The 18,754-nt window shown below is 48.0% G+C and overlaps 1 protein-coding gene across 9 annotated transcripts in view; it reads right to left on the bottom strand.

The window, feature by feature from the left end:
- Positions 1–18,754, bottom strand: part of GATSL2 (GATS protein like 2) — an 89,933-nt gene that overhangs the window by 48,965 nt on the left and 22,214 nt on the right. Inside the window, exon 1 of one of the 9 annotated variants that reach the window (XM_046902315.1) lies at positions 11,113–12,081. The exons of the other annotated variants lie outside the window; for them this stretch is intronic. Within the exon in view, the coding sequence (XP_046758271.1) occupies positions 11,113–11,144 (32 nt within the window). The 5' untranslated portion in view covers positions 11,145–12,081. Of the gene's footprint in view, positions 1–11,112; positions 12,082–18,754 lie in introns of those variants that run through there. 9 annotated transcript variants of the gene reach the window in all.

Genomic DNA, 18,754 nt, shown 5'->3' with positions numbered 1-18,754 from the left:
ATAGCCTCGGATCTTCCTGGTTTGGTGCTGGTGCAAAACAAGGTAAGGCTGTGCAGTGTCAGCATCACCTCCGTCCCTGGGAACACTTCTGGCTTCAGCATCTGCCAGAGCCCGTTCTGCCAGGCACATTCCAAAACAGAACATTCTGAGCGTGATCATAACACAGAGGATAAATTGGTTTGTGCAGGTGCTAAATACGGCTTAATGCTTCCCGAGCAGCCCAGTGAATCAGGATAAATCAGGATGAAGAGCAAAATTCAGGTGAGATGCAGGCCACGGCTTTGGATATAACGCAAAACACAAAGATATCAACGAGAGATTACAGCCTCACCCACACAACGCAGCTCTTGCTCTCCATGGCCAACACACACGTGTGATCAGTGCCATCAGGAGGCCCTCTCTTTAGCATCGTGGAATCATTACAGTTGGAAAAGACGTCTAAGATCATCTTGTCCAGCCATCTACCTACCACCAACACTGCCCACTAAACCATGTCCCTCAGTGCCACATCTCCGTGATTCTTGAACACCTCCAGGACCGGTGACTCCACCATGCCCTGGGCAGACTGTTCCAATGTCTAACCACTGTTTCAGAGACGTTTTTCCTAATATCCAACCTGAAGCTCCTCCACTGCAACTTGAGGCCAGGGGAGGCCTCAAGTTAAATGCATTTAAAATGTATTTAGGTCACAGAGAGGATTAAAACAAACAAACACGGTAAGAAAAACAACAAAACCAAACCAACACGGTACAGTGTTGAGCTACAATAATCACAGCTGGAATAAAAACTGGAGAACACAGGTTACTGCTAGGCGATGAGTGGACCTGATAGGGAATCACTAAATCACTGTTGTTGAGAAACAAGAGAAGAAAAGGCTCTTAGAAAGGCACAATTCCACTTGGCTCCTATTCGCTGCTTTTCACAGACAGACCTCAAAGCACTTGCTAAAGAAAGTCAGCATCGATATCAGCTTTTATTGCATCTTTGCAGGACAGAACACAAAGCAGTAATTCTCCCCAGCCTCAGAGAGCCTGGGCAGGTCTGAACATTCAGTGCCCGTCCAGCAAGTCTGCTGGTAACTGCAGTTAAAGAACATTTTAAACCTATGCTGAGGATAAAGTGAGCACAGCCTCCTGCAATATACAAGGCTTTGCTTTCAAGCCAGGACTCCGCTTTATTCACAGCAGAAAGAAACAGAACCACCACGTATTGCTGTCTCCATCCTCTACAGGGTGAGAAGGCAATGAGGAGACCAGAGGACAGCACGGTCCTACAGCGGGATCGGACCCACAGCACCAGCAGCACCCTGATGTCCTCGCTGTCAGATCAGCCCAACTAATGGTGTAAAAGCTTCAAAAGGGCACACGATGGTCTGGGAGAGGTAGATCTCCAGCTCGGTATGGACTTCTACTGTTCTGCTCAGCGCTGGGCTTTATTGTCGAGCTCACACTTTGAGAGAGTCTGCAAGCTTTGCTCTGGCAACAATTAATTGGCTTAGTCACCATTTCTTTCCTGCTGTCGCTGACCTATGTCAGTAAGTAAACAACATGGGGCTTTCGATCAAAGAGTGAGGGGGTGGATGCTGCTCAAAGAATAGAAAACAATCATAAATGAACCTCTGATCTTAGGAGCTGCTATAAATCAAGGAGGGGAGCAACACAGAAGGTGCTAGGAAACCCACTGGTTATTGCACAAGCTTTTCTTCGCTTGGTGCCAAGATTCAGATCCCCCTGGAAGGTTAGGAACAAAACAGCCTTCTCCAGAGATGTGACAGCGCACCCAGTTTCCAGCCCAAGAATCTTCTTTGTTATTCCAATTCCAGATATTGCATTAATCTACTCCACCATCACAAACAAGGCCTCAGACTCCAGTACGTCAGCCCCAATCCAGAGCGTTCACTGTCTTCTCAACGTGGGATATCTCAACACACAATGCTGGTCTGTTCTGCCCCATGCTGATGTCCTTTGTCCCATTGCTGGAGCTCTGCTGAGCCCTCCCTGTGAGGACAGCAGGTTGCATGGGCCATGGGAGCCAAGAAGCCCTCCCTGTGCTTCAAGAGCAGCATCACTGGGGCAAGCACCCCCTGTAAGACACAGCAGGATCTTGTTCCATAACTAAACCCATCTGATTCTGTCACGGTGAGATGGCAACCAGAAACACAACAGTACACTGATTAAAATTCAGACATGGCTGAAGTTGCATTAGTTTGGGGGTGATTAATGTCACACAGAGGGAGTTTAAGGGATGAAGTAACTTATTGGTTATAAATCTGTATGATCAAAACTTCCTTAAGTGGAAACACAAACAAAACCAACACAAACATAATTGAGTACTCATGTATTAAATGAACTTCACCACGCTGTATTTTTCCCTGTAGGTTATCAAGATCCACTTACACAGCCCTTCACAAAAGCCGGCTGAAAACATCAATCAAGCTTCCTAGTGCAGAATGGCCAATTTCTCTGGTCATCAAGAACATATTTATATCTCAAAGTATTGAATAAATCCATCAGAAGGAAGTTGCCATTCATTTATTTGCCAGTAAGTTCTTTGCCATTCTCTCTTTTGCTCCTACCCAGCACGGCAGAGGAGCTGTGACCCATGGAAAGAACCAAGGTCTTGCTAAGATGAGCAGCTCTGCTTGTTTCCTTGCTCTCCAAGCAGAGTGTGGAGGATCACACACTTCCCACAGGCAGGACATGGGCGATATGGGAAGGAAGCACTGACAGATCCCCTATTTTGGGCCTAGTCTTCAAGAGAGAAGTGGTTTGTGCAAACACAACTATGCAATCTGTCCCCTCCATATAATTTTTTGACCTACTGGCTAATTTTCAGTGAATGCAGAAGATTTCAAAGGCACTGAGCTGCAATAAAGTCTGCTCAAAGGGGTGCTGGACAGAAGAGGAAAGTCTGACTGCAGCAGCACTGAGGAAAGGCCATTCCACAAGTGTGAACCCTATTGGACACCAGAGAACCCAGAGGGGCGCATCCCAACCACAGAGCCCTTAGAGGTGCCCTTGTGTCAGACTACAGGCAAAACTGCTGCAGGAAACAGCAGAAGGAAACCAGCCCTGCTAGTTTTGCTGCTCGTTTCTATCAGTGATGTGCAGCCTGAGCATGCTTTGTAGGGTAGTGCCCTATTTGAGTTAGAAATCCTGCAAAGCTGGGGCACTGCTTGACATCAACCGCCTGAAGGAGGTGAAAACCCAACAGTGTCTTCAGCCAAGGGAAGAGCACGGGGCCTGCTGTGCTGATGGGGAGCATGAAAGCTTCCTCCCAAAATAGGAACCAGGTCTGACCAAGCCCAGCAGCCTCCCCAGCACCTGGATGCCCACAGGAGAGGTGAGGGCTGTGGCTGTGCTTGCCCTGGGATGAAGGAGGGTCCTGCTGCCCTGCTGGAGCAGCAACTTCATTCCAAAGGAGCCCTCCTCTGCTAAGAAGCCAAAAACCAACTCTGTGACTCTGGAGTACATATGAGGTTGAGGACTGGCAAACTTTCATTTCAGCAGTCTGAAGGTTTTCAGTCACCTCCACATGAGACTGTATAAATAGAACATTTCTTTCAAATACAACAGCAGCCTGTTGCTATCTTTGCTACCCACTGATGTCATTGCACAGAGGGCTGGAAATGCCTCTTCGTGGCATCACCACAGAAGTGTAGGTAGCAGGACCTTCTGCATATTAGCCATGAGCTGCAGAGCAAACAAGGCTAAAGGAGAAACTCCAGTAGTTAAATTGGGAAGTGTACACTTTAGTCACTGATACAAGGGGAAAAACAACTCCGACTGCTTCCGCCTTGCTGACAGCACTACTTTTCCACGTTACACACCAGCCCAAACCAAAAGCCACTGCTCAGACTTCCAAAAGCAGGCAGGGCAGGCTGTGAGGTGCAAAAGGAGACAGGCACTTTGAGTGACTACATCTCCTTCAGCACAAAGAAGAGGTTTCTTTACAGTGAGGGTGGTGAAGCACTGGCATAGGCTCCAGCACTTCTCCAGGCTGGTAGGAGGCAGAAGACACAACAAGTGAGAGCAGCGTGAGCTCATGGTACCAAATGCTTTTGTGATGAGTGTGGAACAGAATGCCATCTTGCACTCATCCACGCTGTGGCTTCTTACCCATCCTTCTGCATAGGTTTCAGATAGATTCAAGCTGCAGATCTTTGAACAGACACTCTAAATATAAGCTATGGAGCTTCCTTTCTGTCTTTTATTTAAAGACACGACCGAATGTAGTATTGCTAATTTTCTCTTGGCACCCACGATCACCACGTCAAATTCCACTCCAGAGCAGGTAAGAGAGGGAGGGGAAATTCCACTCCTACAGTCATTAAGGTTGGGAAGACCAATAAGATCATCCAGTCCAACCATCAACCCACACCTGTGACTGCTCCAGACCACATCCCTCAATGTCACATCTCCACTGTTCTTGAACACCCCCAGGGGTGGTGATCCCACCACTGGCATCCACCATTGGCAGCCTGTGCCAATGCATTATTACTCTTTTTGAGAAGAACTTTTTCGTAATACCCAACCTGACCCTCCTCTGGCACAACTTAAGGCCATTACTGCCTGTCCTCATCTTCGTAAGGAAAGCAGTCATCTTAATTAAACACCATTTACATCCTCCTATATAAATTCACATCTGCATCACTACACATTAATACACCAGTCATAACAACAAAGAAATAACTTATCTTCCCCTGTTTCTATTAGTCTCTAACACCCTTTGTATTCAATCAACCCTTTAGTAAATGCCAGAAAACACCATTCTCAACAGTGTACACCATCCTATTAAACACTTGTGGGAAGCACTGCCAACTCAATGAAACAGTCATTACTGACGCTGGGAATCAGCCATAGAATCATTAAGGTTGTAAAAGACCTCTAAGATCATCTAGTCCAACTATCCACCTACCACTAATATTGCCCACTAAAGCTACATCAGCCCTCCCCATTTATCCTGCTACTCTGCTGGATTTTGGAAGACAACCCTCATGGGATGAAGGCCATAGATGCCTTTCTGAGTCATCTGTACCTGAGGGAGGTACAGCCATTTGTATAGGAAGACGCTACAATAAAAGGAGCACTCAAAGAAACTGAAGGAACAATAGAAAATGCTTTCACTTCGTAATGCACATGCTTCATCCCATGTATTACAGAGGACTCATCTGCTTTGTCAACATGGGCCAGCATCTGCTTCTGCTACTTGATGAAAACCAAGAAGATTTGCTTTGGGTTTTATGCAGAGCGGCTGCACCTTCCCAGCAACGCACCTCCAAGACAAAAACAGTTCTCATAAAGCACCTTCACAAATGCCAGCCCTATGAAAATTGGGGGCGGAGGACCAAAAGGAGGCATTGTCCCAACTGATCTTCATCCTAATGCAAGCCACAGATTTTGACACAAAGTCCAAAGCTTGCATACAAACCAGAACCCTGAGTGTGGGAAAAAGACTGTACAGACAGGTGCCGAGTCCTCTAGAACAAAGTCGTGTCATTTTAGTGAAGAAGGTCAAAGAGGACACTTTCTAAGATGTCTCAGTGTATGCGAGGGCTCTTGTTTTCAAGAGGTGAATACGGAGGGCAGCCTCATCCCCTTGGGAAAAGGCCAGCTCCTCGAGTCTAACCCACTCAATAAGAACGCTGCACCCACTCCCGCATTCCTCCTTGGCTTTCTTTATGACTATGAGTGAAAAGGCTTTTTCCTCTTAAGCACAGGAATGGGCAAATTGCTACCTTCAGTTGCTGCCTAGATAAAAAGAACATGCCCAAAAAAGCTGGTGAAAATTGAAACAGCCATATGAGTGTATATGTGAGTGTACATGGTCATACGGGCTGCCAGTATGAGCTTGGATCCTTAATCTTTCCCTGCAATTAGGAGGGAAGAAATCTAATGGAAGTGAAAGCACTGGGACTTGGTGCTCCGAGGTGTAGCTCATGGCTTCAACATGGACTCACTGCAGAGTTTTGGGTGAGGAGCCAATTCATTTTTAATTTCCATATGATAGTTCAATAAATGTGAAAGATCATTAAAACTATGGAGAAAAGCCAGACAGTATAAGGTGTGTGCAACTGGGGTAACACATAATGTCTTCTGCTGCTGCTGCTTGGGCAGGAGTTTATGAAAATCCATCGATTCAAGACCCGAATCCATCTCATGAAGTTTACAACCACCCTTAAAATTCATTAAACTGAAGTGCCAAAGATTGGGGCAGAGATAAGGAATCAGCAATGGGGATGCAAGTGTTTATGTACACAGAGTGAGCCTTCTCATACCTGTCCCTCGAGCTGCAACTTCTTTACATTCATCTGTCATTTTGCTGGGAACTGTAGAATACCCCATTCTGAAACAGAAGCAGTTGCCAATGCATATTAATGGATATTAGCACTGACAGCACGCTACCGTCCTGTCAAAATGGGTAGCTGTGCAACTTGCTGATTTTCATGGATTCTGAAGCACGCAGAAGTAAGTGGGTTTGTGCACATTTTATTCAGCTGCCCAAGGAGAGAGAACAAACAGCCCATTGTGTCCATCTGAGACAGAAAAAACCAACCTGCTGTGGCGAAGACAAATGGGTTGTAAGGAATGCTGCTGGGGACACGGCTGATGACAAATGCTGAGTTCTGGCTTGAATGCGTGGGGTGGGAAGATTAAACGTGCTCTGCCATCTAATCAACTTTACAGTAAGCTCTGTTTTTTTCTGCCTTGCTCTCTCTTATCAGAGGAACGAAGCAAGCCATCCAATGTTTCTAGGCATGCTTCTTATTATTACCAAATGAAAGAATATCAGCTGTATTTACCACCAGAAAAACGAAATGAAAGGGGTGATGGAGGACAGAAGACCAGAGTTGGAACCAAGTACTGTACCCCATGTCACCAAGTTAACTTCTTTTGTTACGACATCAAAGGCAAGACTGCACATTAACTACTTTTTTTTTTGACATCAGCCTATTTCCACATGCATAGAGGCAGGAGAACCAAAGCTTTGCTATACTATTAAAGCAGAACCACGTACAAAGAAATCCAGTTAATCACAGAGGTTGCTGCCACCTTATCACCCCGTGTCCAGACAGTCTCCACCTTGCACCGATGGCTCAGAAACTGATGACACATCACGACAGGAGCATCCTCAGCTGGGGAAAGCAGTGCCCCCCACAACACCTTCAGTAAGCTGCAGCAATTTGCTCTTGTGCCACGCTGCCAAATTTGCATGGCTTTCTGACTGCCAAATCATATGACTGCCTTGCTGATATATCTGGAAACAGATGAAGTTTTCACGTAATCACGTGCTCTTATAAGAAAAAAAAAAGAGCCCTTTAGAATGAAGCAGCTAATCTAGCCTTGCAGGTGTGGAGGAAGGTCTTAAAGCATTCACCCACAACTCACAAACAGGATGCCAAACTACATGCCTGCCTGGAGATCTGACGCAGCTTGAATTCTATCATTCTATGACATATGCATACATTCACGTATTCCCAAGTAGATACCGAGATAGCAGCTACAAATGACGAAAGCAAATAACAAGGTCAAAGTCCAGGCAGCATCCAAACACACAAACTGGAGTAAGATGTTGACTGTGGAGGACCAGCATCATTGGTACCTCCGGAATACTCAACTCTCCTTCTGTCAGGAATTGCTTCCTCTTCATATCCAGCACGAATGAGACTCATAGCTGAGCAGCCCCAACCCTCACCTACAGCAGAACGCAAGGAGAGAAAGCAGCTGACCCATTCCCTTTGCCTGACCACCCAGGAGCACTGCCATGCCCAACACACAGCTTTTAATCATTCACCAAGTGAGCACTCATTTTCTTTCGGAAGATAATTGAGCAAGTGTTGGTTTGGCAGGGGAGATCTGAAAAAGTGCTGCTTTCCCTTTAAATGACCTGGAGAGCATCTGAAGGGGGGGAGGGACTGTAAAGATGAAAGAAACAGATCTGTATGAGCCAAATTATTTCCCCAGTTAAGAGAAATCTGATGTCCAGACCGACACCACTGCTTGCCCTGGAAAAAGTCTGCAGAGAGAATTAAGCAGTTGTGCACATAAAAGAGAACAAATGGCAAAAAAACAAACAAGGTGTGGGAGGGGGGGAAGGGAAGGAGGCAATAGACAGAGCAAGGGTTTCCAAGTCCAGCTAGTTGTGGCTTTAAAATACAACAATTGCACATTCTTGCACAGAAACACTCTTACTCTGATGCACTTCAGTGCAGTGCCAGACCGCAGTCTTCACACAAAGCAGCACTGTGCTGCCCTCCCAGGTCACCCACGTCCTTCTCTGCAGAGCTCCTTTCCAGCAGGTCGGCCCCCAGCCTGTACTGGTGCAGCTGGTTGTTCCTCCCCATGTGTAGGACCCTACACGTGCCCTTGTTGGACCCCATAAGGTTCCTTCCACTCAACCTCCACCCTGTCCAGGTCCCACTGCAAGACAGCACAGCCTCCTGGTGTGTCAGCCACTCCTCCCAGCTTTGTACCACCACACTTGCTGAAGGTGCACTCTATCCCTTTATCCAGGTCACTGATGAAGATGCTGAACAAGACCGGACCCATCACTGACCCTGGGGAACACCGTTACTTACAGCCTCCAACCAGACCCTGTGCCACTGACCACAACCCTCTGAGCTCTACCAGATCTCAGCACACCTGCCCATCTATCCCACACTCCCTAAGCTTATCTATGAGGATGTTAGGAAAGACAGCATCATAAGTCTTGCTGAGGTCAAGGTACACAACATCCACTGCTCTCTCATCTACCCAGCTGGACACGACATCGTAGAAGGCTCCCACATTGGGCAAGCATGACTTCCCCTTGATAAATCCACGCTGAATACTCCTGATAACTTTCTTCTCTTCCACTTGCTTGGAGGCGATGTCCTCACCTCTTAGCTTACAGAGGAATAAGAGCAAGGCATACACTAGGGCATTTCTGAGGGCACTGCTGCTTCAGTACAAAGCCTATTATATTAAGTGCTCGTCTCTGCACTTTCTCTCTTAGAGCTCCCTCCTGCTATCGGATAAAAGAAAGACTTGTTGGGTGCAGGCAGTGCTCTCACACATTACCCTCCTAGCAGAGCATCATCAAGGCAGTCTTACTGGGAGAAGCTTTTGCTCCTTTGTATGTGTATTTGTTGTTTGAGGAATCACTGGAAAAGCATCATACTCCTGTGAGACCACAACAGCACCACTCCTGATTAAAAACAGTTCTTTTTGTTAGGTTTCTCACCAGCTAAATCCATCAGAGATGCTGGGTTAGATCAGTCCTGTCTGACACAGGGACAAAAGTTGGGGTTTCTCCCCGCTTCCCATTGCCAACTCCATCAGACCTATCCTGGCAGGACAACACCACGGCAGGAAAAGGTCCATCTTCAGCAACTTCACAGGGAACAGGAATTTTGCCACCAAGGTTAATGAGTGGGGGATTAGGCCATCAGGGGTGATGGAAATCAGAGGCTAGAGACTGTGATTCACTGGGCTGGAACAATCCTATCAAATGAGATCAATGCAATACCAGCCATGAGCTCAGCCTCATGCTTAACTCCCGAGCACTGAATCGCTGTTACTGGTTTAATGTCACTGGCGTTCACATCTGCTGTTCTTAGGGCACTTCTTGAACTTAAACATTACAGAAAGTAAAGGCAAAAGAGCACAGAGCCAACCAAAAAGGGCCTTGGATTCCCTCGGTTATAAGCATGCATAGAGTAGAAGAGAGTGATTAACATATTCGCTAATTGTGCTCATGGCTCCTATTACCCCAAGGCTCTTCCAAGCATGACTTAGTTGCAGCGCTGCTCTGAACAGTGCAGTAGATCCTCCCACAATCAATGCCTTTGCTTTATGGAAAACAAAAGGAGGCTCAGAGACTCCCCCTCTCCACCCATTTCCTCCTATTTCATTCTGCCCTTTTCAACATCTCAGATTACAGCAGCAACCCCAAGCCTGAAACACAATCTATTCACATGCTTTCAGAACCGCAGTATCTTAGTTTCTCAACTGTCTTTGATGCATTTACCCTCATGGAACTGTGAACTGATGTTCGCTTTTTTTTCCCCCCCTGTATCATACAAATAAAATTGGACAATTCAGAGCTGCCTCCTGCACCATCCTTGAAGGATTCTTGGGTCATTTTGCCCTTTCTTGCACTTCTACCTCACAAACCCAAACCGACTCTGAGGAGGACTGGCACTGTGGCACCAGGCTAACAAGCCCAGAAGCTCTGGTGCGAACTGAGCAGGCTGAGTCCTTTCAGGTATGGAGTCAACAGAGTGGAGCACAACCACCGGAAAGCAATTAGAAGACTGTGAAGTTTGATTAAAGGAAAAGAGAGACTGCGCTACAAAGCAGGTCCGCAGTGCTGGCTCAGCCCATGCTAACAGCCCCCAACAGCTTGCTTTTTAGCATGAAGAACTGCAGGGATGCCCGGCAAACAAGGAGAGCAGCAAGAGCCGATTTGCTCAGACCAGAGACCAGTCTTTCAAAGGACTCAAGTCCAGCTTCAGCCAAAGCCTAGCGTGGTGCCGAGCCCCCCTTCCCCGGTCCCCATCTGTCTGTGGGGCAGAGCTGAGCCCATCCCCATTGCCCATCCCACTGCCCTCCAACCTGCCAGGGAATGGGGGCAATGGGTTCCTGACCCCCCTGAGCAGAAGACCCCAAAGCAAGGGCCGCTGCCCAGCTCTGTAACAGGCGTTGCCCACATGCTCACCTTTCCCAGCTAAGGTCACTGCTTTAAGGAACAACACTGCCAAAGCATCACAATCCAGACTAGGCACTACCATGCGCAGCAAAAGAAGTTCCTGCGTTTCCATGGGGATGGCGGTGATTGCATGCCTAGCAGCTGTAAGATACGGCAGCACACACCGAGTCCCCGATGGCAGAAGAGCCACAGCACCCAGAAGCCACGGAAGGACAGACCTCAGGGTTCCATCCAGCCTTCAGCATGGAGGCGGGCAGTGGGAGCTGGTGGAGAAGGGTCCTTCGGATGCACATCGTGAGCTCACACAGCGATGCCTGAACTCCTCCCCGGATCTGCCTGTGACAGGAATCCCAGCGGGAGCACTGCCACATCGAAAGCACTGCAAGTCCCTCGGCTCCTCCCTTCCCATTCCCGAGCACTCACACATGGGCAGAGGGGCAAAACGCAGGGAGCATCCCCGGAGCAGCCGCTAAACCTCCATGGCGTTGGGCCTCCAGCGTCTTTTTATGCTCAAAAACAGAGTGAGGCAAAGGGCTGCAGCACAACTCATAAAAACATACAACTTCTCGACCAACTCCAACACACAGAGGCCATTTCTGCACGTGTTTATGTCAATATTTTTGCACCCTACCAGCACGGGGCAGGGATCAGAGATTGCTCCTCACGCAGCTGCACTTTTGTGCTAACGCCTCTATGAAAGCAAACAAGCCGTTTATAGGCAACCCAAATGCAGGCAGACACAAAGCGAAAGCATGCAGCTACAGCAGGCCTGATAGAATTAAACTCCCCAGTGAATTTCAATTATATCCCTTCAACAGCTTAATAAATGGCAAGCTGAAACTACTGGCAAAAACAAAGTCATTTGACTGGTCACCGAAGTACATTTCTATGGCTTATGTAATTATACCCCCGTGGCAAGGCTGCAGCATTTGAAGTCCTTTCTGAAGAAAGGGAAGAAATTAAAAACCAACCAATTACTGTATGCTGGCCCAGGGGCTCTGGGTACAAAGCCGTGTGCTGGCACACAGCCCACAGCCACCAGAGCAGGGGGATAACTCACGTGAAATGCTGCCAGGGAAACACGGGGTCCGCTCAGCACCACTCACCGGGCTTCCCAACAGCCCCTTCTGCATTACCTCCTCGTACACGGGCAGTTCGGGACGTGCACCCTTTGCAAATGTATTCTGCAAACACGTCTTTGCATCTCCTTGAAGCAATCAGGTGTAAATTGCCATTCGCATCATCCCTTTCATCTCTGCGCGTGGATGCAAAGGCGAAACCCACTCGCAGAGCCCGGCTCAGAGCCACGTCTATCCTTAATGAGGACACCCTCCCGTGCACAGCTCTGACACTCAGCCCCTTCGCTCCCCCATCTGCTCCTGCCATCCCCTCTGCGCTCCCACTGCTGGGAGTGGAAAGTGGAAGCAGCTCGCAAGCAAATCTGAGAGCTCCCGAATTAGAGCAGCGACCCCCGAAAAGAGAGTCACGGGAGTGTGAATCTGCTTTAAAAGATAAAACAGGCCTTGCTGCAGAATCAAGTGGCAAAACCATTAGTGAACTCTGAAACGTAGCGTTTAAGGCCAAAAAAAACCCCCATTCCATTGCTTGACCCAGACCCCTCGTAGTGTCAGCATCACAGCAAGGTGGGCTGCAGGGAACACACAGCGAAGGACTCTGCACAAGAAGGACTTCCAGGAGCACCTTCAGAGGCTCCAGCAGGGAACACAGAGGGAAAACAACACCACTCAGACTGACGCACAGCAGATGACACAGAACCAGGAGGCAGGAGAGCATCACCTATCCCCAAACTGCCTTCAGCCACCCAAGGCAGCAGCCACACGGCCCTCCCAGCCCTCTGCTGACAAGCAGCCAAGGCACCAGGCACTTGTCAGCTGCAGAGCCGCCGCTCACCGCTTCCCTTCCCAGACTGCAGCTGTTGAGTCATAAACATCAGCATAATTAGAAAAGAAGTAGAAAACACACAAACAAATCTAACAGCCCGGGAGACAACGGTGGCACTGAGAGATGCTGGTCCTGAAGTTGTTTTGTGCTCGGTGGTGTCCCAAGGCTGCGCTGGAGGATGACAACATGAGGAAGTGGGAGATGCATCCTAAGTGTGCCCCCTGCAAAGCTACCACTGCACAGTGAGCAGCCTCCTTATCTAGACAGTCACAGCAGCAGAGGTTAGAGATGGAAGAACATCTACCCTGCTGTGCAAACAGGGAAGGGAGATGGAGAAATGACGGCCAGAAATGCCCATGCTTGGCTTCGGGGAAGGTTCTGCTGCCCAAAGATACTCTCTAAAGGCATCAAACAGCTGCAGAGACAGCACCACAGCTGAACAGCAGTTCTTGCAGTGCTGACCCCCTCCTCGCACCATGAAGGCTGCAGGAGACCTCTGCAGTTCCCCATAGGTTTGTTGCCATTAAGAGATGGATAATTTGGAAGGAAGAACTACACCGGGGCCTCTGCCTGCTGTGCTGGGAGGGAACAGTGGCTGTGGGGAGCTGGGAGCTGCCTCTCCACCTCCAAATCCCAGTTACAACGGGAGAAAATGTTGTACTTGCAAGTAGCCATTATTTAGTAACGACAATAAATCCCAGCTGAGCCGCAGAGGAGGCACACGAGGAGAGCAATTTTTCCTACCTGTGCAGTGAATAAACTGTGTAATTCTACTCTCCCCCCCCCCCCCCCCCCCCCCCATAGATGTGTTGTTATACATTTAAGCAGTGTTGCTACAGAACTGTGATCAGAGCTCAAATATGGTACTCGTGTTTATTGCGGTACTTCAGAAGCTGCACTCTAACACACCCTAATAGAGACCCCAAAAAGCACTCGGTGACCCTGAGGACAGCCTTCCCCTGCAGCAGCCCACAGGTCTGGCACTGCAGCACACCGAATGGCTGCACGCTGCTTTGCAGCTCCGTGCACTGAGTGCTGCAAGAACTTCATGCCTGCAACACAGGCTGCTTGGGATGGGAGACAGAGAACACAGCCACATAGCGAAGGGAAGCACTCCCTTCTTAATGTGATCTCGCTGCCACTCACTGATTCAGCCACATACCAGCAGGGACCTCCAGCTACCACGTGCAACGCATCCGTCCGCACTGCATAACACTCCCCACTATGGCAATAAATACAACGCGTGGTAATCCAAGCTTTCTTGCAACCTGATCTATAAAAAGCAGCTGGCTTCCCATCCCTCTCCCAACGCTACCTTGGGTTTCCTGATACTCTTGGAAACCTAACAGGGTTTTTATTGATCAAGTTGGCATTAGGTAGCTATAAACATGAATTCCAGCCTACCTCTCTAAACACTGCTTACAAGGTCAACATCTCCCATCTGCCCTTCTTCCTGCCCTCCAAAGCAAACAACAAACACAAACCTTCTTTAGCCCCTCTGAGCTTTTGGAAGCTACCAAGCATAAAATTACTACCTAGCTGTATACTCTGCTTAAATACCTTTGGCCAACACAGAGGCAGGAAGAAAGTCATACTGAGAGGCACCTGAATGCAGACTAAATAAATAAGGGTAAACTTCCTACCTGCTACCAAAGCAGAGCAGAACACCACCAGTTCTTGTTTTGCAGACACATCCTTACTCCCTCTCCCTCTCCTGAAATGTTGCTGGCCAGACTATATGTTGAAGGCATCCATTTCACCAACACCATCGTCACACACTGCCTCCATTTTAGCAAGCCTCACTCATCTGTAGTGAAAGCATGGGATGGTGGGAGCATCTCAGCCCCTCACCCTACTGCCATAACACCAGGAGACACTAAAAGCTGATGGGAACGAGAACAGATAGCAAGAGAGGGAATGGCTTCCAGTTGCACCAGGGGAGGTTCAGGTTGGATATGAGGAAAAACGGCTCCTCATTAAGAGCAGTGCTGCATTGGCACAGCTGCCCAGGGAGGTGGTGGGGTCAGCAGCTCTGAAGGTGTTCAAAAAGCATGGAGATGTGGCACTGAGGGATGTGGTCAGTGGGCAGCATTGGTGGAAGGTGGACTGTTGGACTGGATGATCCTGGAGAGCTTTATAATCTTAACAGTTCTACAGATCCTGCAGTAAGCAGAGGATGTGAGGGTAGGATTAATCCAAGTCTGTATCTGTTTTTTGGGAGTAAGGAAGAAATGGTGAAGGTCTCAGTACCAAAGCACGTGTGTTGCTGTGGCTCAGCTCTGCCCCAGACCTTGATGATCTGTGAATTCTGACACTCCCACCCTGACGGGGAAGGGAATCCCACTGCAGTGGCACAGTTGTTAACACATCCAGTCTCCATTCCTCCGATTCTGCCATACTTCTATCCATTGTTGTGAACCTGTTTTTCCCTAGGACCTTCAAACCTTCAGATTAAGCCACTTGGCACTTTTGCTCCCTCTTCTACAGCCAAGCCAAGGCCGGGTGTAGAGGCCACCATTCAACCCCACGCACGGAGTCAGCATGCACTCTTCATGAACAATCAGCAACGAAAGGGCCAAGTCCTGTTTTTCTGCTCTGAAATCCTTACGCTGGAATGCTGCCCCACTTAGGGCACGAGGTCACCGTACAGCCCATGCCAGACCCCACAAGCTTGGCAAAGAGCTACACGTGGGCTGCTCTGCAGTGGGTTTGGCCCCCACACACCCATCGGCTGCCTGGCTTTAAGAAGTACAGAACTGCTTGTGCAGTGTTGCATTGCTGAAGAAATACTTTTTATTATTTATGGCATGTTTTTCTCAGGGAAATATATATTCAAGCTTGAGCATAACCTTAAAAGTAGGCTGAGAGTACATCAGGGAGTAAGAATGAGTTGAGCTAATGACTTGCTCAGATTCAACCTCTGCTTTCTGCACCGTTTGTTGAGGGAATAAGTTGCTCCTGTAACACAACTCACTATCAGAGCATTTAACCTGGACACGTTGCCTCCTCCCTGAAGTCCACGCACAAGTGTTCCGGGGTCTGCACATGGCTGTAATAGCAGGCAATTCATCAATAACCTCTCCTTCCCAGGTCCTCGAGGAGTATTTACCCAACTCTCAGGTAAATGAGGCAAGACAGAGCACGTCTTGTTCCCAGAACCAGCCCCTCTCTATCAAGTGCTAGACACATTTGCAGAAAAACAAATTAGAGCATGTTAAAACACTTCACTTAATTAAAAATAAACCTAGCAGTATCACAAAGGTAAAAGTAATTCAACGCTTTGGTTCAACACTGAAAACAGAGCTGCAGCCTGCGAGCTCACTCTGTGCATACCAAATGCTTTATTTCTCAAGCATGCTAATGGAGCAAAGAGAAAAGTGATTTGAATTGGCTCTTAAGTCATAAAATATATGCTGTAAGTACCCAACAAAACCAGCTGGACACAACTGGAGGTGGTGGAAGGCCCATCCTTGGAGACATTCAAGGTCAGGCTGGATGGGCTCTGAGCACCTGATGGAGCTTTGGGTATCCCTGTTGACTGCAGAGAGTTGGAAGGGACCCTTTATGGTCATCTGGTCCAACTCAAACAATTCTGTGATTATCAATACTTGGGATTTCCAAGAAAAAGAAAACAAAACAAGAAAACTGCAGGTTTCTTCCTGTCTGTCTGGTCTGCTTTTTCTCCAGCTCTACAAATAACAGCTGGACTAGATACCTGGCTCCCTACACAACCATGACAGAACAAATCCATTGCTTCGTACAAAAGGTGGAGGAACTATCAGCTCCACACTGAGTTCGTCTCAACCCTTTCTCGGGACCCCCCCGGTGTCACAGAGGTGGTGGATCGTGTGTTCCCTCCACCAAACAGCAACAGCTCTCAGCTCCCACTGAAACAAGACCACAGATGGGCAGGGATCCTGCAGTTCTCCAATGAGCAGTCAAAGAAATGGGTCTGCCTGGCACACTATGAAAAAAAATGGAGGCAAAAAAATAGGAATGGAAAGGAGAAGAAAAATGGGCAGAACTTTTCTTCCTTCATTCAAAATAAAATAAGCAATCACCATAACCTTTTGTTTTTTTACTTGCTTTCTTCCTTCAATCTCATTCCCAAAGAGAAAGTTATGCCCACCTTAACCTTTCCAGTACTACGCTTCGGTTGACTTCCCTAAGAAAACACATTAAAAGTTATTAAGAAGAACAAAAAAGCAACAAAAACACAAATTACTCATTTCTTGGCATTCGGTGGTAGGAATGCTCTGGGGAGATAGAAGCACAACTTCAGTTTTCACGCTAATATGCCTGCTTTAAGGTGGTAAAGCCCATTGCTTGGGACAGCTCTTACTCATTTCATTTTTACTGTTACCACTTGATGCCAAAACACATTTTTTCCTCAAGATTGATGGACTCACATTGCCAAACCCAACTGCATTTTCACCACCGAGCACAATGGAAGCAGGATCTAGGCCGCAGTGCTATCTAGGCCGCATAGTATCTATGTCCAGTTATTCCAAGAACACAAATTAATGCTGAAACATCCATCTGGCATAACAGATTGGTTGGTGCACTTTGTCCCCTGCTAATTAATCGATTAGTTCTGCTGGGTAATGAGAGATCTCCCTCAGTTCTCTGGTCTGGGAGGATGGGTGGGATAACCCAGGCCCACGAGCAGGACTTGAGCTGCTGGGGGCTCACAGGTGTTTTTTTAAAGGGCTTTAATAACCATTGATACGCATATGGAAAATCCTTAAAATATAAAAATACATAGAATATACATATGTGAGCATTTACTGTGGCACAGCTGCCCAGGGAGGTGGTGGGGCCACCGTCCCTGGAGGTGTTCAAGAGCCATGGGGTTGTGGCACTGAGGGACGTGGTCGGTGGGCACGGTGGGGGTGGGTTGGTGGTTAGACTTGGTGATCTCAGTGGTCTTTTCCAACCTTAATGATTCTGTGATGTCCAGGATCCCCCTGAGGATGGATGCGGGACCCCACGATCAGCAGGGAGCTGCAGGACACACTGATCTCATACCTCATCCAAATCATCACCTTGAGCTGCAAGAAAGCAGACTTCCCTGGCTCTGAAAATACAGAAAACTTAGGGGATTTGTTTGAACCACCTATGTATTCAGTATACTCCAGGAAGCATTTTGTTAGGAAACTGCAAAACTTTGAACAGGAAAACAAAACGGAAGCCGGGCTCTGTTTAAGCTCGATCACCAGTTTATTTCCCCACACTTCTGTTAGATTTAACTCCTGCAAGCTGCTTATCTACAGCTTTCACAACCGCAGACTTGTGCTGCTGAAGAAGCAGACCCGGCCCTGCTGGATGCACACACCTGCAGCACCCACAGCACTGCCCTCCACAGAAGTGCTGGTGTCAGGAACTGAGGGCTTAATTTACCAGGGACACTCACAACAGAGAGTTATGACAGGTTTATATGCTCTCTAAACTCGTTTTTGTAGCTCAGTTCAGCGTGTGAAAGGGCAGTGATGGTTTCATGCTTCTGTTTGAACTGTTCTGCTGTTTGTGTAAGCTAACAAGTGCAACCTCAGAGCGGGCCTAAGGATTCCTCACCATCTGACTGTGTCATGCAAATGTTCTGTATACACTGAATGTGACAGTCTGGAAAACTGCCTTTCCCGGTGACATTCACATCCTTGACAAAACCGTGTGCTCAGACAGGTCTCAGTGATGTGAGACAGTCCTCGGGGTTGGGACCATCTCTCCCACTGAAAAGCTCCTTCTCACACTTGAGGGCAGTACAGACGGAAACACACAAAGTGCAAGGCTCTGGAAAACAGATACCTCGCAAGCCAGTGAAATACTCATCAAAATAGAAAGCTGATTCAACGCTGTAACAATGCAGTAAACAGCCCGGTTCATTGCTACGGGGCCACAGCTTCTTTGTGCAGGGTTTGACTGCTGAGAGGGCATGTAAAAAACAGTCTGTTCTGGGGGAAAAGGGAGATGCTCTCTGGACCTGTGCACGGCTTTAAAAATACCCAGTGTCAAAACACAGGGACTTTCAGTGCCTGGCATCACAAAGCTGCCTCAGACTGCCCAGTGAAGGATGTGGGGAAGAGGAAATATTTGGGATACAGGCTCACAAACAACACAAAAATTCACATGTGTTTTAAGTCTCTCCTACAGGATGTGGAATCGT

Source organism: Gallus gallus, chromosome 19 (genome assembly GCF_016699485.2).
Source record: "Gallus gallus isolate bGalGal1 chromosome 19, bGalGal1.mat.broiler.GRCg7b, whole genome shotgun sequence".
Taxonomy (NCBI): Eukaryota; Metazoa; Chordata; class Aves; order Galliformes; family Phasianidae; genus Gallus; species Gallus gallus.
Note: the sequence above shows the minus strand (reverse complement) of the source record. Positions and strands in the feature narration are given on the sequence as shown.